The sequence below is a fragment of the Thermobia domestica genome, chromosome 15 (assembly GCF_964235325.1).
Source record: "Thermobia domestica chromosome 15, izTheDome1.hap1.1, whole genome shotgun sequence".
NCBI classification, from domain to species: Eukaryota; Metazoa; Arthropoda; class Insecta; order Zygentoma; family Lepismatidae; genus Thermobia; species Thermobia domestica.
The window spans coordinates 23,023,098-23,050,135 of record NC_137468.1 but is presented as its reverse complement, the minus strand read 5'-3'; the positions used below and the strand labels follow the sequence as shown (position 1 = coordinate 23,050,135).

At 36.0% G+C, this 27,038-nt stretch overlaps 1 protein-coding gene and 1 long non-coding RNA gene across 2 annotated transcripts in view; one reads left to right on the top strand and one right to left on the bottom strand.

Moving 5' to 3' along the window:
• The window catches only part of LOC145671439 (pfs47 receptor-like), an 80,362-nt gene that overhangs the window by 34,103 nt on the left and 19,221 nt on the right, over positions 1 to 27,038 (bottom strand). The window contains exons 4-5 of the mRNA XM_081740628.1: positions 24,152 to 24,235; positions 21,345 to 21,453 (exon numbers count right to left, since the gene is read on the bottom strand). Of these exons, the coding sequence (XP_081596754.1) occupies positions 21,345 to 21,453; positions 24,152 to 24,235 (193 nt within the window). The remainder of the gene's footprint in view (positions 1 to 21,344; positions 21,454 to 24,151; positions 24,236 to 27,038) is intronic.
• On the top strand, positions 4,948 to 11,751 carry LOC145672110 (uncharacterized). Its single transcript, XR_014128615.1, has 3 exons — positions 4,948 to 5,307; positions 9,084 to 9,243; positions 11,566 to 11,751. It is a non-coding gene; the product is annotated as an uncharacterized LOC145672110 (long non-coding RNA).

The window sequence follows — 27,038 nt, the reverse complement described above, 5'->3', positions numbered from 1 at the left end:
ATGGAACTACCGAGAACTATGCTGTAATATTTGAATGTGCTTCAAGTTTACAATAATTAGTTTAGTTAAATTCATTATTAACAATTAAATAATTGCATTCATTATTAACAGGTAAATGCTGCTGATGCAAAGACTTAAATCTAGCGATACCGCGAGCGTAAGTATTAAACAGAGGGATTTTAAAGGGCCCCCTGAGCTGGGGGCCCTGGGCTCCATTGGCTCCGCCCTTAATCCGCTAATGCCTATAGATTATAAATTAAAGGGGACGGGCCGGGTCCGTTCTAAAAATTCCGGCCCGTGCAGACCTCTAGCTCCTGTGTATATGCTATCTGAAGATACAGTAGATTTTCGCTTATCCGACATAAAACAGGCAGGCAGAACGCCGGATAATATGGATGTGTTAAGCAAAGACCTATAAAAAGTCAAACTATGATATAATTTTACACATTACGCATCTAATTATCATCTTTGCAAGAAACAAATATAATGCATTGACTCAGTGACGTATCCAGCGTGAGGTCCTGGAAGCTGTCCCTTACCAAACCTCAAGCACTTTTTTAATAAACCTACTTTTTCCCTTTTGAGTTTTTTTTTTTTTTTTTTTTATGTCAGATTACTTTGAGTCAGTGTCCAAACTGTGGACAATGCGTTGTTGTTATAATTCTAACAAGTAACACTTCCCAAGTGTAACACTCCGATTTTGATAAAATTTGGCAGGTAGATACTATACATAAAATAAACAAATAAGTGCTTTTTTATTTTTTTTGCTGAAAAACGGTTTTAGGGGGGCAAAAGCCCTCACCCAAAATTTGAAAGTTGACGCTCGAAAGGCAAAAACAAGTGGACCAAAGTGAACGAAATTGTGAACAGATATTGCGGACATAAAATTAGAGAATACGTGTTTTGTATTTTCCTGGAAAAAACCGGTTAGGTGGGGCACAGATCCCTCCAAACCTTTGATCATGAAATATCAAAAGTGCTAATAACAGTATGTCAGAAGTGCCTAAATTTACATGAAGAATTGGAACAAAACTTTGTGTTAGGGCAATAAGCAAAAAATAAACAAATTCGGCTTTTTTATTTCCTTGCGAAAAAACGGTTTTAGAGGACAAAAGGTCCCCCGCATGAATTTTGAAATTTGACGCAAGAAAGACAAGAAAAAATGTACCGAACTGAATGAAATTGTTCACAAATGTTGTAGAGGTAAGATGAGGAAATACGTGCTTCGTATTTTCCTGAAAAGAGAAAAACATCTTTTGAGTGGACCGAGGCGTTGAGTGTCGGAAGGATTGGACCGAAGCGAATGAAATTGTCTGTAGATATTGGATATGAAAAATAAAGCCTCTCGTGTTTCACAAGTGTCTCCATCAGATTTCTTCAAATTTGGCAGATCAACATCAAGCACAAACAGTATGGCGTATTTTGTAGTATTTCACGAGGCAACTTTAACCCTTACAATGTTTTTCCGCATAAACAAAAACACGTGCCGATTAATTTCCTGTTTGCTGTTGATGTGCCAAAATTGATAGGGACATCTTTAAAACACGAAAGTCCTTATTTTACATACAGTCTATACAATATCTACACACAATTTCATTTGCTTCGGTCCACTCCTTCCTGCACTTTTACGGTAATATTTACTTTTTTTTGGAGGGGCTCTAGGCCCCAACACTGTTTTTTCATACAATTTAAAATGCATTTCACTTATTGTTTTGCAAATTGTCCCTATACGAAGTTTCGTTGCAATTCTCCATACTCTTTAGGAACTTCTGACGTATACATACTTATTTGCACTTTTGATATTTCCTAATCAACAGCTTAGAAGGTCCGTGCCCCACTCAATGGCTTTTTTTTTTTCAGGAAAATACGAAACACAACTACCTCAATTTACGTCTAGAATATCTGTGCACGATTTCAAAATTTTGGGTGGGGAATTCTGCCCCCTAAAACCAATTTTTCGCAGAAAATAAACCCGTATTCTTTTTTTTTTTTTTTTTTTTTTTTTTTTTTGCGTATTGTCCCTACACAATGTTCCAATTCTTCATGTCCTTTAAGCACTTCTGACATACTGTTATTAGCACTTTTTCAGGAAAATACGGAACCCATATTCCCTCATTTTTCGTCTACAATATCTGTGCACAATTTCATTCATTTCGGTTCACTTCTTCTTGCCTTTCGGGCGTCAACTTTCATCATTATGGATGGGGGATTTTGTCCCCTAAAACAGGCATTCGTTTAGTTTTAGCGTATTGTCCATACACAAAGTGTCATCGGAATTCTTCGTCCTTTACACACATCAGACATATTGTTACTAGCACTTTTGATATTTCATGATCAAAGGTTTGGAGGGGTCTGCGTCCCACCTAACCGTTTTTTCCAGGAAAATACAAAACACGTATTCCTTCATTTTACGTCTGCCATATCTGTGCACAATTTCGTACACTTTGGTCCACTTGTTTTTGTCTTTCGGGCGTCAACTTTCAAAATTTGGGGTGAGTGCTTTTGCCCCGTAAAACAGTTTTTCCGCAGAAAATAAAAAAACATGTATTCGTTTATTTTATGTGTAGTATCTGCCTGTCAAATTTTATCAAAATCGGAGTGTTACACTTGGGAAGTGTTACTTGTAAGAATATACCGTAATACCAGGTGGAATTAAAGAACACTTTTAAATGGGATTACAATTTCGTTTCCGATCTGTTTATAACATTACTGTATTAGAACGATACACTCATTGCCATTTGCTATTTTTGTTATGTGATATACGTAGCAGACAGTTTTCCTTACATGTCTCTAGAAAATATTTTTTGATTTCGTGTGAGTTAGAATTAAGTTTGACCGGTTCATAAATGACAAGTAAGAAACGTTTAAGAGAAATACAGAACTGTTGCATTATTATTATTATTATTATTATTATTATTATTATTATTATTGATATTTTTGAAACATTAGAATTACGCGCTTACGAGGATTCGTGTCGGGTCCCCTCCGAAAAGAAAAGCTGGATATGTGCCTGCACTGAATGATAGACGTATGAGTCAAGGTATAGACGAGCGTGCTAGGCGATCGACTCCGGAGCATCAGAAACAGACTAAGAGCACAACTTGCAGTTCTTCTTGCCGATTGATGCTGCTTTTTACCTGCTATGATATGTCGGATAATAATGTGAAATAAACGAAGGTCAAGACCATGGCGTATTGGTGTTTCATGCACCTAAACCTGTAAAATATTTGTGCCGAAAACATCTTTCACTCACTAGCTAAATTTGAGGGTATGATCGCTCATCTTGCCTTATAAAGTATAGTCTTATAAAGAATATATATAGCATAATAAAAACCTTAAGACCAAATTCAATGATTTCTATAGTTTTATTTTTTAATAACGGGAAACTTATTTATTTCATCACGATAAATCATGTTTGATACTAAGATGTCTGTTTCTGACTATATATATTTTTCATACTTTATTGGAGAATTTTTTTTTTTCAAGAAAAGAGGATGATAAAGGAAGCTATACAACACCATAAACTGAAAGCAATCGGTATTACTAATAGTACACTAATTCTAAATAAATACGTCATCAGAGGAAACAAAAAGTTATTTCCTAATTGTATTGTTTCAGTTTTATTAACATAAAAATTATACACTTTCTACAATGTTTTGTAAAGAAAAAAAATGAAAGAGAACCGGATGGGATTCGATCTGGTGTCAAAACAGTATAAGAATTACTAGTCCGTCACTCTACCCACTTGCCCACACAGATTTTCTTTTGTTGCCTATCTTTCTCTTAAGAAATAAATGCTCATGGCTATAGAGCATGTCACTTCCAAACTTAAGACAACAGTTTTTCTCTTTGTTTATATTTTCCGTATAACATCTTGCTTACAGAAGCTAATTTATATTTGGCAGACAATTTACACCCTAGATTTAAGCCAATAAATGCAATATTTTGCTCCAATTTCTAGTTCCTTGATTCAGCTGTTCTCCTACTAATCTTGTTATTCCCTCTGCAATCGTGCTGTGCTACTCCAAAAATTCCCTCGAAAACATTATTGCCAGTATACACAAAACCGAACATAATTTTGTTTTTTGCTTATATTTTTATTATTTTATTATATTTTTTGGAAATATCTCCTTAGATGGATTGCTTTCTATTATCTCCACGTACTAATAACTGAATTTTACCAATAAACATATGGAAAATGGAATAATTGCGAAAAATTGTGAGTTACAGTATACGCGCAATATTTTTTGCGCATGGGAGTACATTCTAGGAACGTGCCATTTAAGTTCCATATGTATCGTTTACGTACCTGGTATTTGAGAAATGTACATTTCATATGCATAGCATGTGTCGCTAGGTACGTACCTTTCGAGGAATTTCTGGCACTTGAAAGGTACTTTTACATGCTTCACTGGAATGTGAGGAATGTGAATGGCACATACCCCATGTACCACGGCCTGCTTGCGCGTAAGTTGTTTCGTATTGCGACTAGAGTTGCCAATTTTGCCACTTTGTGGCTAGATGCGGCCACTTTGAGAACCTAGTTAGTCATAAAATTTTCAAAGAGCCAATAGTGTCTTTCTTTCTTTTTTTTTCTTTCTTTTCTTTTTTCTTCTTTTTTTTAGAAATATGCTTTTCTCTTTTAGCCACGTTCTGAGTTTAGCCACATTTTAATATATTATATGTGTCATTTTGCTATTTTCTGAAGTTTCATGCATTTTCTAAGTTGTAACATTCTAAATCCCACTGTTAGAATTGTTTATCTCTATAACACAGTGTTATTCTCTATACGAAATTTCATCCAGTCTTGTAACTAGTTGAAACAGAACCAGCCGAGTTCAAATAACAGAGATAAAAGAACCTTCGTCACAACTTGAAGAAGAAGATGATATTTATCTCTGTGAGGGGAGTATTATAGGATTCGGATTTATTTATCATTGTCTCAGCGTGGAAGCTTGCTTTCTTCTAGCCATTCCTGGCCATTTTTAGCTATTCGTTGAAGCCACTTTTTCGCGTTGGTGTTGGCAACACTAAAAGCAACATTCATTTGTCTACACCCCACAAGTACATATTTATTTAAAGGAGGGAAAGATTGCAATTCAATTCTAAAGGTCAAAGATTCAAGTGAAACACTAATTTCAATATTATCATATTACAGTTATATTTACTTATTACATAAATAGGAAGAAGGCATCTGGATCTGAACGGTCGTGCCTATGAAGAAGGCGTTCATGAAATGAAATGAAAGCTGGCGGAGGCTGAACTTACAATCAACTTCATTTTCATAAGAATTTTCTTTTATTTCAGGTAATTATGCATGGAAATACACCGTATATTGTTTTATATATTCTCGATAAATATACTGCCAAATTTACGAAATTAAATATAGGTTCAAACTTTTGATATGTTCACTGGAAGAAAATATAAAATTATGTATAATTCTAGCACACAGAACATTTTATTTTCTCTGTAGTCTTAGTCTGAGTGCAGATATTTAAAATGATGAAGTTTGGGTATAACTACCGAAGCATCGTACAACTTTTTTTCTACCGGATAAAATAGTTTCTTTTGCATGGTAAGAAAAGGTAATTGAGTTGTAACCTAACCTGCGTGCAGATTAATGATACAGATTGGTACATAAATGCATGAAATATATAGCCTACTGCTTTCTCTTCATTGACTTTCGGCAAGATTCTAGAACACAGGTCCTCCATTTCATTTAGCTGTAATTAAGACAGAAAACAACGTGCCCTGGGAGGCTGTAACCCACTTTCCCTTGCTAACGCTCGCTCGGTACTACTGTCTAAATTAAATATTAAACTTTGATGCAGAAAGGAACAAACCTAGCTACTAACCTATATGGGGTACCTTCCCTTCACTTTCTGTTCCTTCAGCAAACATTGAGGTGTGCCTTGCATTCCCCGGTGGAGATTCACTTTAAGAGGTCTTGCGCAAAATAACCAACATATCTGTGCTTGGTGGCCACTAAAAAGAACGAATGCTATCTAAGGGAGTCAGTGCAGGAGCGGGCTACACAGGGATACGTCCGTAGAAGGCACACGCGTCAGCGATGGTGGGTCGCGTAAACGAGGATTGTGGAAAACCTGCTTTCATAATAAAAAATATATGTTTTAGTTAGTCATATGCGCATTACGTTTATTGCATATTGCCCTTTATTAATCTACCATAACTTAATGGGCGAATTTGTGCATAATCAGGTTCGACTTTAATTAATATATTTTCACGTAAATACGCATCTCACAGGTAAGAGCTCACCATATCGTGATTACTTACACACTACCCTATTAAAATATATTGGATTAAGTTCCAAAGTTGGTTGTCTGTTGCTAACAAAATTTTGAAAAGGGTAAACTTTACAACGCCCGCTCCAGCAGGTATACTCACTCAGAAATGAGAAATTACACTCTAATAATTTTATGAAAATGAATCATAACTTACCTAACCTTAAGTTAACCCGTTCCTAACCCCTACCCTACTTATTTCTATCCTAATTTACTCTGGCCTACCGTACTCTACAATACTTTGTACAAGGGCCCTACTTATCGATGCGCAGCTGGAGCGTGTCTCGTAAAGTTTACTCTTTGAAAATTTACCGAGTTTAAATGAATAACTTTCTTGTTTCTGTGCTTGATAATGGGACGTATTCCGAAGTTGGTCGTCCGCCTAGTTCTTGGCTAGAAGCTTAATAATTGGGTCCTTTCTGTTCCAAAGTTTGATATTTAATTCACATTTATTGCCGAGCGAGCGTTAGCGAGTGAAGTCGGGTTAGAGCCCGCAGGACACGTTGTTTTCTATTTTTCTTACAGCTAAGTGGGAAGGGGGACTTGTGTTCCAGAACCTTGCCGGCAAGTTGGTTATGTACTTACCGTTACATTGAAAAGTATAACTTTTTCCATCCTTCTTTACAGTTATTTGCTTACCACATGTTTTACAATTTACTTCTAGATTTATTAAGCCGTGACTTTTACTTACTTTTAATAGATTTTTCTGATTATCACCAGCCATGTTCACAACAAAGAAATGCTCATTACATTCCCATAATCCTACTATGAGAAATCCTTGCCCCACGTAGTTCTCTCCGCTTCTCAAATAGTTCCATGTTTAGAACTGTTTATATAAGAAAATAAACACAAATTGCGCTCTCGTTATACATTATCAAGCACAAAAACAAGCAAATTATTCATTTCTTTCCTTTAAATTTTCAAAATTTTGCTACAATCGACCAACTTTGGAACAACCCTTGATACTATATAAGGAGAGCAAAGTTGTGTTAATTTTTTACGTATATACGCAGTTCTATACATGAAACTATTTGGCAAGCAGAGGGAACTACTTCGCGCAAGGTTACCGCATGGTAGGATTGTGGGTATGTAATGAACATTATTATTGTAAACATGGCTGCAGGTACTCAAACATCTGATGTAACAGTATTCCAGTTTTGAAACAATAAGTTAATAATCAAAATTAATAAATCTAAAAATAAATTGCAGACAATGTGGTAACCAAATAAGTACAAAGAAAGTTATACTTTTCAAAATTACTCCTAAAATTAGACTAAAAGTCGGAATATCGGAGAGGTGTCCGATACAGTTTTCCGAAATTTACTAAGATGGTAAACTATATGTAAAATTTCCAAACTTACTACTAAAATTAGACTATACTTGTAAAAAAGTCAGCATGTCAGAGGGGAGTCCGATTCATTTTTCTTTGGTGTGGCTCAGTGTCGTGCTGTGGAGAGAAGGCGGGCGGGGCAACGGCCCAAGCCCCGAAGTAAAGGGGAGCAAAATTGAGGAGGGAAAAAAGTAAAGATAGAATGTTCGTTCGGAAAGTAAGTTCCGTTCGGTAATAAAAAAGAAATAGAGTACAGATTAAGAAAGCATTTTTGCACAAAAATCAAGAACACTTGCACTACTTTTCTACATAACTCCCGTAATTTTCCAGGCATTTTTCATAGCGTTGCCTAAGTTTGATTCCTGAGACATAGGGTGTTGCCGCCTGTGTTGTCAATCATCTGGTAATGTGTTCTTTGAACTTTTTATTGTTGAAACGCTTAGCATCAAGTAAAAACTCCAGATGCAGAAAGAGATAGAAGTCGCTAGGAGCGAGGTCGGGACTGAACGCAGGATGGCTGAAAACGTCCCAGCCAAAGCTTTCATGGAATTATTTGGCCATATTCCCAGTGTGTGGTCGGGCGTTGTCTATACTCTCTTTTCTTGCTGAGAATAATTGGGCGAAACCACGCTTTGAACGGGCAACCGGACAGTCCCGATTTCTGCTCCTCTTAACACATTGGGGTTCCAATCCCCTGAAACTTGAAACATTTATGTATTTTACATAACTTCAGGCGAAATTTATGTATGTTATGTGTATTTCGTGTTGTATGCTCGTGCTGCATCACCTTTTTCTCTGTCCCATATTAACAACTTTCGTAAAAAAAAAAAAAAAAAAATAAATGTACATTTTTGATGAACATTGATGTCCATAATGATTATTAGGAAACATTGTTTGGGATCGACATCGATTAAAGTGTAGGGGTTAATTCATAATGCAAACCCAATTTCGAAGTTTGTACTGCAATGATATAATTAGCATTCAATACGAATTTCTCACTTAGCAACAAGTTGTATGCAAGAAATATGGGAAATATGGGATAAAAGGGAACACTTAGAGCATGAAGAAGAGAAAATGGGCTGCAACGAATGAAAACCAGCGCCTCAAATTAAAACATGCAGGTGCATATAATGCAACCAATTTTCCCTTCTCGTACAATGTCCTGAGTGTTCCCTTTTCGTAGGGCTAAGGAAGGAAGTCATTTCCGGAAGTCGACCTATATATCGTAATTTAGCGAACTTGCTGTAAAACTGTGACTACAATATGTCTTTCTCTTTGCTGCATAGTATACCATGTTGGGAAAACGTAGAATTCTTACATAGAGGTAGATTTTTTCTGAAATTACTGATCTCACATAGGAGAAAGTTCGATTACTGGCTTAGAACGTATAATTTAATTAATTCTTTACATATCGTTCATTACTCACAATTTGTTTTATTTATTTCTTTAAGGTACGAGAACTTGCCAAAGTAGGTGGGAAAGACACCAGGAATATTACTTATAGGCTCCTCCGAAAATTGTTGAGTAACAACCTAGCTCAAAAGTACAGCTGGCTTGGAGCAAAGGGAAAGACTGTTCTATCTACTTTAAAAATTGGACAAATCATACTTGGTAAGTATTTTCTATGTATGTGTGTTTCTTGATAATAAATGTTTAACCTATAAACAATATAGTAGTTCTGCGAACGATAGTCCTCGCTTATTTCGCATATAGAATTTCAATATTAGTCTGGCATATTGGATTGGGTGAAAGCCAATTTTTCACTTCGTATGTGTTTTTCCTAATTCATCCCAAATTTGTTTTCTCTAGCTCCAGTTTTGTAGGCTGAAAATTTACGCACGTCAGCACTACCAACTTAATTTGCACTTTAAGGGGCGTTTTCACCTGAGGCGATTTCCGTTGTTTTTAAAACACGTCAGTAGTATTTCACTTCATATTTTACTTAACAGTAGAAGAGTTGCAAACATGTAGTATGAAGAAAGCTGAGAATCGAACTCGTCAAACACTATGTTGACGAAGAGGCAGAAAAGGGAAAATTGAATTTTTTTCTTATATTTGATTTGTATACCGTTTATTTTTAGGTATTAAATATCTATTTTTTCATAATTCTGTACCTACAGGTACATTAACTTTTAGGTAGAGTGGGCGATGACGATATATCAGACACAAAATAAATGAAAACTTTACGCACCGCAACGTAGTAAAATGAATAAAAGTAGTTTCATTCACTTCATATTACTTTCGTCAGTTGTATTAAAAAAGGATATACAGGTCTGGAGTAGGACGTGGTTACGAAATGAAAGGAATAAAATCAGGAAGATAGTTTTTCAACATTTCAGATCACTACAGAACCTAACTTCATACTGTGGTGGCCTTACGTATTGAAAAATACTCTTCCTGATTTTATTCCTTTCATTTCTTAACCACGTCTCATTCCGGATCGTGTATGCTTCTCTTTTAAAACTACGACTGGTGGTGGTGGTGGTGAGTTCAATGTATCAACTTGGCCCTTGACAACAAGATAATTTAGGAGTTACTTGTTATTATTTGTGCCTAAGTTAAAAGATGGTTTCTTAAGAGTAATCCCCATTTAACCATGTTGTTTCTTAAACATTTACATAAATTGTTACATTTACACGTATCTTGACTTCAAGAGCCCGAAGACGTAGACTTACAAAATCAATGTAATTACGGTCACCTTAAGGTGTGACAAGTTTTTTTTTTTCTTCTTTTAAAGAATAAGATATAGAATTTCTATAATCTACGCCTCCTTTAGCTGTGCTCAGTCTCGAATTGCTGCATGCTTTATTTGTGGTAGACAGCGTGGGACTGTATTGCATGTAATGTAGTGAGTTACAGAGACATGTTTACAGATTTTATTTGCCAGCTTTAACAGGCCAACAGCATGGCTCTACGTTCCACAGAAGCCGTCTCACAATCACTCTTTTGCGGACTAATTTTAATAATTGTATCAGCAGTTTTCGTAATTTCCCCTCGGTAAAGCTACGATTTGATACTATTTATTTTTTTTGGGGGGGGGGGGGTTGACATTAATGATCCGTGTTTCCTGACAATCCAGAAAGTATTCAGGTACTTAAGCATAATATTGAGCGAGCTGTTTGTGAAATCACGCCACAAACCATCTAACAAACGTATACTGCAAAATCAGGTTGACAGGATCCGCTACTGCCAAGCAATTTTAGACAGGTATTTGAATGAAATTATCGTCCATACTTAATCGGAAGGATACAATTTACAATAAAGCTACAAACGTTCAATCATGCTGAATAGTGTTTCTTTGCGACTTTTAAATAGAAACCAGCCGATGGTTCATCCTTTCTGTTGAAATATTTAAGATTTGAGAAATGATTTTTATTTTTTTTTTATTTTAAACGATTAGAATAAAAATATAAACATTACTTAGTGTAGCTTCTAGCACACGGTTTAGATTTCAGTATTCCTTTCATACTTCACTGGGAATAAAATCTGAAACTATTTTTGCAGAACCTTGTAATTATTTATTCACGTAATAAGATCATTGTAATATTACAACTTAAAAAAACAAAAACAACCATGATGTCAAATGTTTAAAAAGCACTAGCTATTGCTTATTCTTGCAAGGATTTTATCTCCTTTCAATAAACTTCATTTACTATGTGCTTATTTTGGAACTCACTTTAAAGGAATTTGAACTATAAAAAGGTCAACATTACAGGAAATGTTTTCACTACACACTTAAATCCTGTTGCCAGTTCAGTTCAATTCAATTCAATGTTTTCATCCTTTTGATAATGCAGACAATTTAAGAATACTATGAGAGGAGGAGGATGTTTCTTTTTTCCATTTTGAATAGAAAACGAAATTTATGTTTAGATACTGTGAACTTGCAAGCTAATCATTATTATTTGATTTATTTTTTTTTTCTTTTTTTAGAGACGTCAATCTGTAACGACCATCATCGTTTGGAGACCTTTTTGTTCCCCCGAGAAGGATTCGTCAGAAAAAAAAAAAAAAAAACTTCAGAAAGTAATGTTAGTACTTATGTATGAGAGGAGATAATTTGAGTTTTTGTGTTTTTCTGTATAAGAATTATATTATTAAAATTAGTATTTAAATATATTTTTGTCGCTTTGTTATTTTATTCTTAAAAACAAAAAAATGTAATGAGGGATTGTCAGCCGCGTGAATGAGAGAGATGTTAGAATTAGTCGCGTGAGCGACAGGCATGGTTTTCCTCTCGAGGCTTCGTCGGTGGTTCTCGATCGGTGTGTTGTTAGTTTGGTGAAGAACAAGGAGTTTGAATGCCTCTGAATGGGAAACCTATTTTGTTCGATTATAATGAAAACAAGAATTATTCTTAATAATGTTTTTGGCGAAAGTGTTAATTCAGTTTGTGTTCTTTTTTTAAAAAAAGAGGAAAAAAGAACGACTTTTCTAAGAGAATTCTGGTTTTATTTTTGAAGATGATTAGACAAAAATATTTGATTGCTTATTTTTTGGTAATTAATAATTGAATAGTTATTTTGAAAAATTGAGAATTCAGATTATAGATTTGGAGATTTTTCTCCGAATTTTCTCTCTCGGGCTTGGCTGTTTGAGATTAAATCTACAAAATATTTTTTATTTTATTTTATTTTATTTTTTCGATTTGGTTTCATTCGAGTTGGACTACGGGGATTGGGACGGTTACATCAGAGAGAAGATAAAGACCAGACATTAAAAAAAAGAAAGAGTTATGTTCTTGCATTGATAATGCGGACCAGTGTTCTAGAAGTATCTCTTAAAGAGAACTTTAGAAAAGGATTTACCCTCGCACTGCTGTGCTCAAAGTAAAGAGTTACCCATTTATGAGAACTAAAATTATTTTAAAGTTGTGTATTGATACTGAAATTAAGAGAATGAAGTGTTTTAAGCGTAGATCAATATGAAGTTAAACTATACGTAAAATATGTAAGTTAGCGGTAAAATTGCACTAAATTTACATCAATGTTGATATTTCGGCAGGTCCGGATCCTCCAAAATCCCCTTTCGTAGCCACGGGGGCGCAGTGGCTCAGTGGTAGAGCGTCCTTGGTGCTTGGGTTTTTGGTTCGATCCCAGCTTGCGCCGTGTAAACTTTGTGGTGGACAAACACTGTGCTCTGGTTTTTATCGGAGTTCTTCCGTTTCCTCCCACTCTTCATTCCAAAATTTCTCATCACCGTCTCCTTTAGCCTAACTTGCATAACCGTCGAACGTAAAACTGGAAGATTTCATTTCCTTTCGTACACCACTTCCTACCTGGTATATATTATGTTTGACTCTTACCACACACACACACACATTACCCTAAGACAGTGCTGTTCAACCTTCTTTTTCTCACGTACCCGTGGACACAATTCATCATCCAATTGTGTACCAGCTGTAGATAAATTAAATCGAAATGAGCTTATTAAATCTTCGGGGGTACGCGTACCTCTGGGGATACGTAATCCGAAAGTAATCATATTTTGAAATCAAAGCAGAACATGTGTTGATTAATAAGAGAGAGACAAATAGAGAACCAGCAAACGGACAATCAGTGTACAAATCAAAAGACTATTTACAGGGGGATAAAGTGCACATTCCCAAAAAAATTAACATGGGTAATTTCAAAATATGCTTATTTTCGGATTACGTATCCCCAGAGGTACGCGTACCCCCGGTTGAATAGCACTGCCCTAAGGAACATTACGGACATGCCTAGTACATTCCTGGCACATGCCAAGTAAATGTGTCAAGTACATACACGGTACGTGATATACACATAATTGATACATTCCTCGGTATGTGTCATGCACGTACTTTTGGGCGGAAGTAACCTTATTCCTTACATGTGTATTTCACATGTTTGGTCTATTCACGTACCTATCATGTACATTCCAATGTACCTCGAGGAACATTCTTTACACATGAACAGTATGTACTTGTGTTGGGTGGGCTTTACCTTACCTAATTTAAAACAAAAATAAAATCATGCACTAGGCATTATCTAAGTAGTCACCATGATTGTACGAAATGGTTAACTGGGTGTTCATTTAATGATAAAGTAGCATATTTTAGTGATGTTTATTTTGTTTCGGAAAAGGCGTTTGGAATGTCTCACAGAGTTCAGTATAGAGGTCTGCACGGGCCGGAATTTTTTTTAGCCTTGGACCCGGCCCGGCTCGTGAATTTGTAATGTAAGGCCCGACCCGAGTCCGAAATATGTTTTAGTATTTAGGCGCGAGCTCGTATGATTGTCAAATGAGCCCGAAATAAGTCCGAATCACAGAAATTTCATGATTTATGCAAAATTGTATTTTTATTAGAAGTTTAATTTTGCAGTTCTGCTTTAAAAGTTCTCTAGAAAGAACGGTCTAAACGTCAGTAAATATCGTTGTACAGTATATTTAGAAAGTGAGGCCCGAAAAGACTCGAAAAATTTATGGCCCGAGCCCAGCCCGGGCCCGAAGTGATATATGCTTTGTAAGCCCGCGGACTCGGCTCGCGCCCGTGCAGACCTCTAGTTCAGCAATCACTTTTTATGTAAATAGTGGATGTCATCAATAGCTCTAAAATTATCCAACTACTCCGTAAAGATATTTGACACGACGATTGATGGTCAAATAGATCGATATCGCTATGAGATAATGAAAATATAAAAATGAACAAAAAAGAAAAAAAAATAGCACATCTCACTAGCGCTAGAAGTTTTGGGTACCAAGTCAATGAACAATCAACTACATTGAATTACTGAATTTGATTGTAAACTATTATTAGGCCTATTGTTATTATTATTATTATTGATTTTAAGATTAGCGTACCTTTCAGCAACGAGGCTATATGAGACGTGGACCTACTGATTAACGTGTAATCCGAACCACGGGCTCCCGCCGGGAATCGAATCCGGGACTCCCACGCCAAGGGCGCGTCAACAAATTCCAAAATTAAATTCTCGGTACCCTCACTACAGGACTCCAGTGTTTCGAAACTGATGCTAAAGTAACTGAATTGGAAACACTGTTTGTTCTTTCGTATTATCTTTCCCTGGCGTACAGAAAACTTGTTTCCCCTGCTGGGAGGCGTTTCTGATAAGAAGGAAGTAAATTGGTGACGTAGTTCTCGCAGCTGCTTTAACAATGTAAACAACGCTTTCAAACACTACGATTACAGGAAAAAACAGTTGATTTTTCCTCATTTATGAAGGATCTCATCATATAAGATATGAATAACATGAGTATTATTAATTAATTATTTTCATGTTATCCATCTGGCAATGTGGTTATACACTTTAGTAGTAAATTTTTTGATTTGCGTGGTCTTTTGCTAACGTAGTAGCCCCGCGTATCGTAGTGCGAGCAGTCCCGGGTTCGATTCCTGGTGGGACCACACGGTCGAAAAAGTGTACAACGCCCTAAATGAGGTTTTCCTGGGTTTACCTCATTCACACCAGGCAAATGCCGGGTGGTACCTAACGTATAGGTCCCAAACCGCTTCCTTCCTTCCATTTCTCGGATTGTATGCTCGCCGAGGGACGTCATCCCTCAAAACGTGACGGGCTAAATGGCCTTAGATTAGGTTGACCAACCGTCCCGTAAAAACGGGATTGTCCCGTTTTGTCACTACCATTCCCGGTGTCCCGAAAACTTCTCCCGAGACGCCAAAATGTCCCGTGTTTACGTATAAACATTGGATACAAGAAAAACCTTTCGAATCGCTAAAATTTCCTAATTTATATTATTTTCTAAGCTATGTGATTATATTAGAATATGTCTAATTAGGGCCTACTGAGCAACGCCATTACGACGTTTGCAATATTGGATCTGGTGGCTGCAGTGTTTTTCCTCCTAGGACTCCCCACTCCGCAGACGGCAGTGCAAGGGGCTGAAAGTCTTATGGAGAACAAATGTAACCTGCTTTTACTCTCTTTTTCGGGCGGTGGAAGATTGAGGCACTGTCATCAGTACAGTACAGTGTTTCCGTGATTTGACTAAGATGTAACATAGACCCTACTTCCATTTACGGAAGGGGAACAAAAGTATAGAACTATAAAAGTGAAAGTAAAATGAACCGTAGTTGTAAATGAAATAATGTCTAAAAGCAAGACAATGCAAATAAAAGGAGTTGGAATCCGATGCTGAGAGTAATTATAAATCCTGTCGGTGATAGATTTGAGCGCTCATATATTTTTAGTAATGTTTTCAAATATTTCATTTTTTGATAGCTGCTGATAGTTACTTATTATCTAATTAATTCCACAACCTTTTCAATAGGTTTTAAAAGGAAAAGTGTAAATTTGCCCTTTTTTGTGAGAGATACAAAGAAAGAGAGAGAGAGTGAGAGAGAGAGAGTGAGAGAGAGAGATTGAGAGAGAGAGAGAGAGAGAGAGAGAACGGAGAGGCTAAAAAATATATTTAGGGGAGCAACCTATCCAGAAATAAAAGATGTCCCGTTTTTTCTAGTTTACGATTTGGTCACCCTACCTGAGATGCCAAACGCCCAGAAATCTAAAATCCTAAATCTTTTGTTAACGTATGTGGCTTCTTTGGACTTGGTTTCGCATTCGATTTCCTGCAAGAGTGGGAGTGATGGTTCGGCTCCCACTTTGAGAAGTAAGTCCTGTCGTACGTTGCCTACTGAAAAGAGACTCCAATCAGTGATTTGCATATTATAAAATACATGTCCATGAGTACCCACAGTGAGGGAGTACCCCCTCTGTATTTTCGAAAGGGGTCGGTCCTTTGAAATACATGTCAAAACGTATTAGATTTGCTTAGTTACCCATTACAATATTTTATATATTTACTCTAGCTAATAAAGCTATGCAATGCGCGTCGATAGTAACTGTTTTGCATTAATTATTATGTGCATAAAGGTTTATATATTCGCGACTCGTATGTCAGTTTTTTGTCTCACTTACACTCCCCTTTGAAAATATCCTCCAGACGTTCCTATTTGTGTCTACATTGCAGTGTATACATGATTAACCAAGGATGTTATAAAATAGAGGATCTGCCTATATGTATCTTCATCATATTAAATTAATGTAGCCAAATAACAACCGAGCATCGGCAAGTCTGATCAGCTATTCTCGTTTTCGCCATCGTCTGATTCGCTACTTTCGTTTCCGCCATAATTGTTGGCTCAAAACACTGCGATCTTATTGGGCGGAGTGGGCAGAGTAGGGGTGGTAAAATTGTGACGTATGGCTTCAAGATTTTGTTGTGAGGGCAGATCCTCTATTTTATAAGATCCTTGTGATTAACCTTTATTATTATTACGGTGTATTATTATTATTATTATTATTATTATTATTATTATTATTATTATTATTATTATTATTCATTTGCTCGAATTTGGAACATAAAGAGATGCATTCCTGTAACATTCTACTGCTCATTAAAAGATCAGCAACCGGATAGAAGGAACACGTCTATGGCGGGCAGTGCTTAGTCTTACTGGAGTTAGCCTATGGCCTCGAACTTTTGATTCATCACGTAGTATGGTGCTCGGACAAAAAGAAAGAAGAAAAGAAATTCCAACGGATTTACATGTTTCATGGCCCCTATACGACGAAAAAATATTTTTTGACTGTTTTTTTTTTTCAGCCTGTTCGTCCATCCGTTCGACTCGATGTATCAAACTTAATTAATTGGAGGCCATAACGTTCCCCGTATCCAGTGAAAATTTTAAACTGAAGGTTTAAATAATATTCTCCAGGAATTTTCTCCCTAGCTACAAAATTAAGAATAGTTTACTGGAATGTGGAAGAAAAATCAATTTTCTCGGAAACAGCTAGAACGATTGAGTTTATTTTCCATAACTCAATATTTCTGTAACAACTCTATAATTAGTAGTGTACTGCTAAAATGTTTGGTAGGTACACGCTCTATCGTTTTCAAATACATATCGTGTACCCACCCATCCCCTCAAAGTTCTTTCGTTAACGTAAGGTAAGTATTTTTTAAGAAAAAAAGTATAGTTTACTCTTAACATGAGATTTTTAGGGATAAAGTTCTTTAAAAAAACTCGATTTTTTTTTTCGTATTTTGTAAATGTAGGTTTACTTATTATATAATATAAATAAAAAATAAACTTATCGCAGAGCCAGGCAAATTAATTTATTATTATTATTATTATTATTATTATTATTATTATTATTATTATTATTATTATTATTATTATTATTTGGTCTAGGAATTAATTCGTGCGGTTGGTACGCACACATTGAAGCTGTAGTACAAACACAAAATACATAAATACCTTAAGAAAAATATTGTCCATTGCTAGCCACCACTTTCGCCCATCTGTCAGGCAATGTACGGATTCCGTGGCGAAAGAAGTCCTCATCCTTGGAAGCGATCCAGTCAGAGACCCATGTTTCGATATCTTCTGAAGAAGTAAACCGCTGTCCAATCAAATCGTTGTTCATGCAATCGAACAAGTAGTAGTCCGAAGGAGCAACGTCTGGTGAATACGGCGGGTGGGGTAAAACTTCCCATCCGACATTTTCTAAATAGGTTTTGACCGGTTTTGCGACATGTGGGCGAGCGTTATCATGTTGAACAATAAGTTTATCATGTCTGTTCTCCCATTCTGGTCGTGTTCTGGCCAGAGCTTGCTTCAAACGCATTAATTGTCGTCGATAACGTTCTCCATTCATAGTTTCACCCGGTTGCAGCAGCTCATAGTACACCACACCTTTCATATCCCACCATATGCACAGCATAACCTTTGCATAGTGAATATCTCGTTTTGGTTGTGATGGACCTGGTTCACCTGGTTTCACCCAGGCCTTTTTTCGTTTAGGGTTCTCGTAATGGATCCACTTCTCATCACCCGTAATAATTCGATGCAGAAACCCCTTTCTGCTCTGTCGTTGAAGCAGCAATTCGCAAATGGTTTTTCGTCTTTCAACGTCTCTGTCTTTCAATTCATGTGGAACCCAATGTGACATCTTTTGAATCATTCCCATGGCTTTCAAGCGTTTGGAGACTGTTGTTTGATCAAGCCTAATGCTGCTGCAAGTTGTTCCTGCGTTTGACACGAATCCTGCTCGAGCAATGCTGTCAATTCTTCGTCTTGAATTTTTTTTGGCTGTCCAGCTCGCTCTTGGTCTGCCAAGCCGAAATCACCACTTCTAAACCGTGCAAACCACTTCTGACACGTTCGCTCAGCTAGAGCATGGTCACCATACACTTCCACCAAAATACGATGACTTTCAGTCGCACTTTTCTGCATGTTAAAGTAATCCAGCAGGACACCCCGCAAAAACACTTTATCAGGCACAAATTGCGCCATGTTCACTTCACTACAAACTGGTGTTGTTGACGCTTTAATCCACTGCCCTATACTACGAACGATACGCGATGACAGGGGTTTGCAACACATGTGTGGATACACGGAACTGTGGGACGCTCCGTTCGTTGCGCCATCTCTTGTCCACCCGCACGAATTAATTCCTAGACCAAATATTATTATTATTATTATTATTATTATTATTATTATTATTATTATTATTATTATTATTATTATTATAAAAGTAATATCTTGTGACAATTTTGCTAGCTAACCACTTGGTTTCATCAGACACTATCTAGTCAAGTAGCCAAGTGGCGAAAGGGTCACTATATTATTATAATATAGTTTTATAATAATAAATTGTTTTGTCTGGCTCAGCGATAAGTTTATTTTTAATTATATTATTTTATACGTTTTAGCAATCCTATAATATGGCATACGCATTTTTTTTCTCTGTAAAAGAAAGAAAATGTGGATGAGAGCTTACTCTTAGGATGGGTTCTTTACGGGCAATTTCCTGAGAAATTTTTTACTGTTGAGTATTGTACTGTATGAGGTAGAAACATGGGCATTATGCAAATATGATTTAAAAAAATGACTCGGCGCTTTCGAAATGTGGATGTGGAGAAGAGTTGAGAAAATTAGCTGGGTCGAGCGGAAGACGAACGGCAGGATGTTAGAAATGGTGGAGGAAAAGGGAATTTTAAATATTACTAAGAAGAGGAAGTGAAACTGGTCGAGACATTAACGAGGAAGGAACTGTACAATGAGGGACGTGCTAAAGCAGTGCTGTCCAAATGGCGGCCCGCGGGCCTCATGCAGCCCGCCAAACCATTTTGAGCAGCCCACAAAGTTTTCACGATTTACGATTCTTATTACTGATACTATTTTCATTTATATGTATTCATTCTTTTAGTGTTTCCACTCTTCTTTCGAAATAAGGCATCCATTTAGCGATTCTGTACAATAACAACAACAACCACAAGAACAACAACAACAAAACCGCGAGAATCCACGCCAACACCTTTCCCTGAATCGTGGAGCTTGGTCGGGAAATAGTGTCCGTGTTTGAAAGTACTTATTTGTGTGAAAGTGCATTTTCCACCATGAAAATTGTGAAGTACAGTAATACCATCGAAAACAAATCGTACCGCTAGAACTGATTGTGTGTTAAGAATATATATATTCGTCCCGAACGATGCATTAACCGTTGTTATGACCCATTGTTAGCAATATTAGGATCTGTATTTGATAACAGTATCAGGTAAGAACGAACTGTGGAACGATGAATGTAAAACTGGCAGCTTTCTGGAAGGGGTTCATCATTGGACTTTCCGCAGCCATTATAGGCATTCAACAACAATGAAATGGTGCAAAGAAGAGGGTTTAGTCGTCAACAAAATTTGTGTGAGTCTCATCATTCGATGATGTATCCAACAGGTGCCTGCAATATGTGGTCGACTGGAAATTGTGAAGAGAACACAGTTCCAACCCGCTCGAACCCCAATACAGTGCGTGATATTAGGAGAGCAGTAACATAAGACAATCTCCCAACGCAGAGAAGTTTGATCATACAGCATTGTATCTCAGATGGCAGAGTTTCCAGCATCATCAGGAAGAAGCTCGCATTGTAAGCGCGTCACAAGTTGCAAGGACATCGACTCACAATACACTGCATCCAGGATAAGGTTACAAACACCAGAACATTGTGTGAAATATACTTCGCGACGAACAAGTGGAAATGAGTGTATCGTATATGAGCGGTGGCTTTACATAGATGAAGTCAACAGAAGTAGATTCATTTTCTACAATCAAAGAGACCGCAAGGGCCGTTCTGACTTTGCCCTGAAGGACAAGGAAGTGTTTTGTAAGGTATTCTGTTGGTAGCGGGATATTGCAATAAGGAAACGCTGTTACTCACTTCTGTGCTTTCCAACACCAAAGTCAATGCAGCTTATTTCCAGGAAAACACAATGGATCCTCTGTATAACATGTACCTCCCCCATCTGTAAGTTGACGAAACCACAAATGTATGGATCCACATGGACAAGGCCTCCAATCATATCGCTCGATCATCCTCGGCGTTCTACATAAGGAAGGCAGAAGAGATGGGGATTCGAGTGATTCCATTTCCGTCTATCCCTGTGAAATCTCCGAACGCCTCACTAATGAACTATTGTGGGTTTTTCGACTCCTCAAATAGGTACTTGCTCGATGATGACCCCGTACCTTGCAGGGTCTTTGGAAAATTGGCAAGTTGTCTGGCGAGACATTTTCCTTCTCATTCTACGCAGAAGTTTGCTACAGTGGAAACTACAGTGCAAGACAATCGTTCGGGCCCATGTCTGTCACTGCAAACACAATTGGTGGTGGAGAAAGGGGATTTACTAGCCGCAGGTGATTAACAACCTACTAGTTTCGTCGTGAGCAACCTTCTTAATTCCAGAAAAATTGACCTCACAGGCTGTAACTGGAAGTTCATTAAGTATAATCCACTTGTATTTATTAGCAGCTCCTTTTATCTAAGAACATAACAGCGCAACATTAAAGTCATGATTTGAATTCATATCATTGATAATACCCAACGAACTGGCTAAATTGATATAATTCTCGGCTTTGGTGAGGGAGATCCAGGTTTATTCTGAGCGGGAGTACAAGTAGTGTAGTTTAATGTAACATAAACTACGACCATGTCGAATATGGTTAAGATACTGAAATAAAGCATTAAATTTTAAACAAACAAATAAATAAAACTCAAATATCATGAACATTTCTATAGGGTTTTCTATCCACACTAGCTACTACTCTGGGTATCTCCGGGATCAAATGCATATCTACCGTTTTAATAATATAAGGGTTTGTCAAATCATAGGTGTGTATTTTCCAAGGTCAATGACACGTCTTTCCGTGAGTATTGTTAGCATTATTTCGTTCCCACAAAATCAATACCTACTTTTAGCCTCGGAATAGTTCGGATCTTTAGTAACACCCACTCCTTATGATGCAGCATTGATTAAAAGTGTAAATCTTATTTGCATGTATTACAAACTTCTATATTTAAATTTTTAGTTACTATCTAACTTAATCTTACTATCTAACTTATTTTTAGTTACTATCTTATCTCATTCTTTGCCCACGCTTAAAATTTCAATGATGTTATTTGTATTATGAACTCCCTATGCATACCCTTGAATCAAGTAAAACTCAGTGGTAGCCCGTACAAGGAAGATATCTTTTCTTATTACAATACTGATACCTCTGTTAAAGAAGTCTTCAGTTAACCTGTATTGAAGGTGACCAAGTTACAGTTACCTCTGCTAGAGAAGTCTACAGTCATCTCTATTAAAAAGTTGGCAGTTACCTCTGTTAAAGAAGTCTACAGTTACCTCTGCCAAAAAGTCTACAGTTACCTCTGTCGAAGGAGTGTTCAGTAGCCGTTGTTAAAGAGATCTACGATTACTTTTGTTGGACAAGTCTACAAAGGTAAGTTTGAGGAAGTTTTCAGTCATCTCTGCTGAAGGAGCTAACCGTTACTTGTGTTGAAGAAGCATTCAGCAAACACTGGAAGAAGCCTAGAATTAAATTTGATGAGTTCACAGCTAGCTCTGTTGAAGAAGTTTTTTAGTTAAAATATTTCCGTTGAAGCAGTTAGTTGCCTCTTGTAAAAAAAAGTTATGTCGTCTCTGTTGAAGGAGTCTATACAGTTACATCAGTTGAAAAGTCTTCAATTAATCTGATGAGAAAAAGTCTTCAGTCATATCTGATGAAGAAGTTTTCAGTTACATTCATTGAGGAAGTCATTAGTTACATCTGTTGAAGAAATTATGAATTACATCCGTTGAAGAACACTACTACAACCTTTAGTGAAGAAATTTTTAATTACTTATATATGTTGAAGAATTCTTCATTTATCTCTGTTGAAGGAGTCTTCAATTACATTTATTAAAAAAAAAAATCTTGTGGATGTGTGAGTGAAGTCAATCTTTCATCATCTTTCCTTCATATAATCTACACTGGAAATACTTAAATTCTTTTTTTAACTTCCCAAGCTCATCATGGGAAGAGATTAGAATAATTATTATCTGGTACTTTTAAAATTATTGGCATATTCGTTATCGAATAGTTATTATTCGAATATATTTTCTGCTGTTACATTTATTGTCAATATTCAAGCAATTAATTATTTGATTAATTATCCGAAATTGGAACAATTACATTGATTGCCGAAATAACTGTTTGAATAATGAATTTGATTTGAATTTTCGAAGAATACATTATTCTTTATAACGATAACATTTATAAATATGTATATGTTGATATGGACAACAGTCCGTATCGTATGATGTTAGTTTAATTTATTGCCAGACCTAAACATTTAACTTGTTAAGTTTTGTGGCCAGACATGTTTAAAACATGTTTTTCTAGATAGTTTTGATAAAATAAATGTAAAGAGATCATTAATAGTGGATGTATTCTCAATTATATAGAAGGAATTTTCTGATAAATAAAAAGGTATTTTAAATGCAGAAAATCTTCCGAAAATGGGCCTACATCAGTTTAAATATATTTTATCTTGAGTGTTATCATTGAACATTTAGTGAGTAAACTACGTTTTAATTAGTTCCAAAAATTATAATATAACGAACTTAGGGCAAATATATAGATGTTATATCTTCGAACAATGTATTATTCGAATTTTAGCAGGCAGCATTAAAGCTGTAGTCGTGATGAGTCACAATGAAGTAGTTCTAGTACAACTTACAAATAGATAAGTAAGTGTGACATAACATTATCGCGACGAAGGATAATGTTCCTTGAAGGATAATAGGCTTATCTCCTACTATAACATGTAAAGATGTTGATATATTGATTGTCATTGATATAAGCCATATTGGATACGTGTTTAAGTGGAGGTTTATGATGCTTGAAAAATAGCATTATTCTAGAGGTTTACATCGAGAAATTTAATTGACCCTTATAATAATAATAATAATAATAATGAGAAAGTATGATCAATGAATTAGAATTTTATTAGATAAAATAATCACTGTATTCATTTCCATTATGTTTTGCATGGGTACATAGTAAATACAATAAAATTTCTTTATTATTTTCTATTTCTTTTAATGTTTCAGTGCGTTTTACTAAAAAAATATTTTGTACAAATTAACATTTCAGATAAATACCAATTGTGACTTTTCTTTCTTTATTTATTTTTTACTTAATAATTAAAGCTTCGTATTTTTTCAAAGGAACTTCACTTCCACCAAAAGGAATATACAACACTCCATGGCTTGGATGTATCTGCAACGAAAAAAAAAATATTATTTTAAAATCCAAAATAGGAAAACAAATATGTATATTTGTAATTTGTAAGGAAAATTGTTACATGAAGTTAAATAAGTCTATAACTATCCTAGATTATAATACAGGCTAGAGCAAGAAAGAAAATAAGTAACTGGAACCGAAATCAAGATCATCCAGATCAAAAAATGTCTGCAAAGCTGCATGCAATCGAACTACGACTACGACCTGCTCTTTGTATCGCTTAGCTGTTACTGTTGCTGTGTTACCGTATTTATTATTAATGAAATGCACATTCATCGTGCCTCTACCAGCCTAAAAGAAAGATGGACGCTCTGTTTGTTTACGTGACCACTGAGAAGAACATGACACTCATTAGAAAATCACGAACCATCCATGTAATGTGGAAAAAATGAAATGAAATTTTTGAGTTTTACGTCCCACGGTTATGCCGGTTAGGCTAAAGGAGACGGTGATTATGAGAAATGAATGAAATGATGGAATGAAGAAAGTGGGAGGAAACGGGAGAACTCCGAGGAAACCCACGCACACGGTGTCCATGTAATGTGGATAAAGATACAAATTTGCTAAAAACACATCGACAGTTGTGCACGCGAGTACGGACATCTGTTGTACGAGAATTGGCACCAATGCGTTTCACAATACAACATACACTGGTACGTTCAATTTAGCATTATGCATCCAAAAAGCACTAAACATTCCAGAAAATAATAAATAAATAAATAAATTATTCACATCATTCCATGGTTTTGGATTCCGATACCTTTCTCAAACTCCACTCTGTGTAAAATGTTCACAGTAGTACTGTTAAGATTTGAAATGCATTTATTTACAATTTTCATGCTTTCTATTAGATGTATTTATATTTATTTATTAGTTTAACGTCTCACGATTAGCATTTATGTTTAACCTATGAACTGCGATTTACTGGCGAGTTTTATATAAAAGAGCATTTGCTCAGTGCTGAAGTCCTGGCATTAGCATAGAGCAAGAGATTCAAGATACCTAAAAATATTAACATAGATACACTAATTATCTCTATAATACTCAACATTAGTATATGACTAACACACGTGGTTCTGGATTAGATTTCCGGTGGGGTACTTCCCTCGGATACGAATGCGAGTAATTATTTGGATTAAACACTAGGTCCTGTTTCATATAGCCTCGGTGCTGCAAAAAGTGCTTTAATCTAAAGGTAGTCCAATCCAAATGAAAAAATGGTCTATTACTTTCCGAAATTTTACATGCAAGTGATCTTTAGGAAAGGATTTTTTGGAGAAATGTTTTAATAATCTTCATAACTAATTTTCTTAATAACATAACTTAATAATCTTTAAATTTCATAACTAATTTTCCATTTAATCATTAGCAGTTTGTCAGGTGAGGCAGATAAGCCCTGGTCTAACCTAAATTTTTGAGCAAAACTAAATGAACTTTTAGCAATAAATTTCAAATTAAGTCAACATTTCTGTGTAATATTAGAAATAAAACTTATTTCAAATTATTTAATATATAACACAAAACAGACTTCTTAAAATTCATTTACTCACGTGTAGAAAATGTTTGGAAAATATTACAGAATTTAATACACATTAAAGGCAAGAGTGAAAATTTATATACTTTGGCATGATAATTTCAGTTTTAAAAATTCCAATTCTGTATAGAGGCCTGACAGATGTGGCCTCCTCAGCATCGAAGCACTGTTGACAACGAAAACATTCCTCTTGCAGTCTGAAAGAGCAATAGTCTTGGGTTAGGAATTACTCCAATGTTCTGTGTCTCAAGGGAGGCCAGTTGAAAAGGTGCCTGTCCACACGAACTGCGCATGCTTGAACCAGAGAGTGATACTTGCTATACCAGGGATGCAAATAAGCTACATAAGTTTACTCGTCCAAGAATAAAGCTACTAGCACATATCCCACAATAGAAATCATTTAAACCACGTTTCCACTTTACATGAATCTTGTAGGCTACAAGTTGTAGCTATCATAAAAAAGACCTTGCTACCCGATCTTTCTATCTACTATTTAGATTTTACAACTTCTTGTAAGCAAGAAAGATATCACCACCCATGCAGCACTGCAGTCTAGTGGACAAACAATTAACCTCCTCATTAAAAACGTGTATTTTGGCGCATTCCCCCTCCCTGTCCAAAAGAATCCGTTGTTTCGGAAGCGGCGAAACTGGTTTTTCCTTTATGTCAGCGGGAGGGCGATAGCAGGTAGCAAGCAAGACGTCCCAGAAAGTTGGACACTGTTCGACTCCTTGCAAGATGGAAAAAATGTTTTATGACCCTTTCAAGACTATGTGTACACGGTGAAATATGGTAGGGTTTCAAGATTTTTTTTTTTTTTTAAATGACAGCTACAAGTTCTTCTAACATGGCAACCCATCTTACTTACCTTCGATATGATATTAAATACTCGCCAGCACCAATGAACCACTCGCCCCGGGCTAGTGGTTATTTGCACCCCTGTGCTATACTCTCCGTTATTCCCTAGATAAGGTCATGCAGTGTAGCAAATTGAATAAATTTAAACGTAAGCGTTGATTATATAGAAGTATTCAATTACATATGTTATTTCCTTCAAATTAACAACATTTAAACTTCTATAACGTTTTACTGGGGAAGTATAATATTTCCTTTGAAGGGAATTTTTAGTATTTGGTTTCAAAATACATAGTGGTCTATACTTAATTTCTAGTAAACATGCTAAAAACGTTGACAATAAAAGCATACAAACCAAAAAAGAAAAAAATCTATAACAGTTACGGCAAT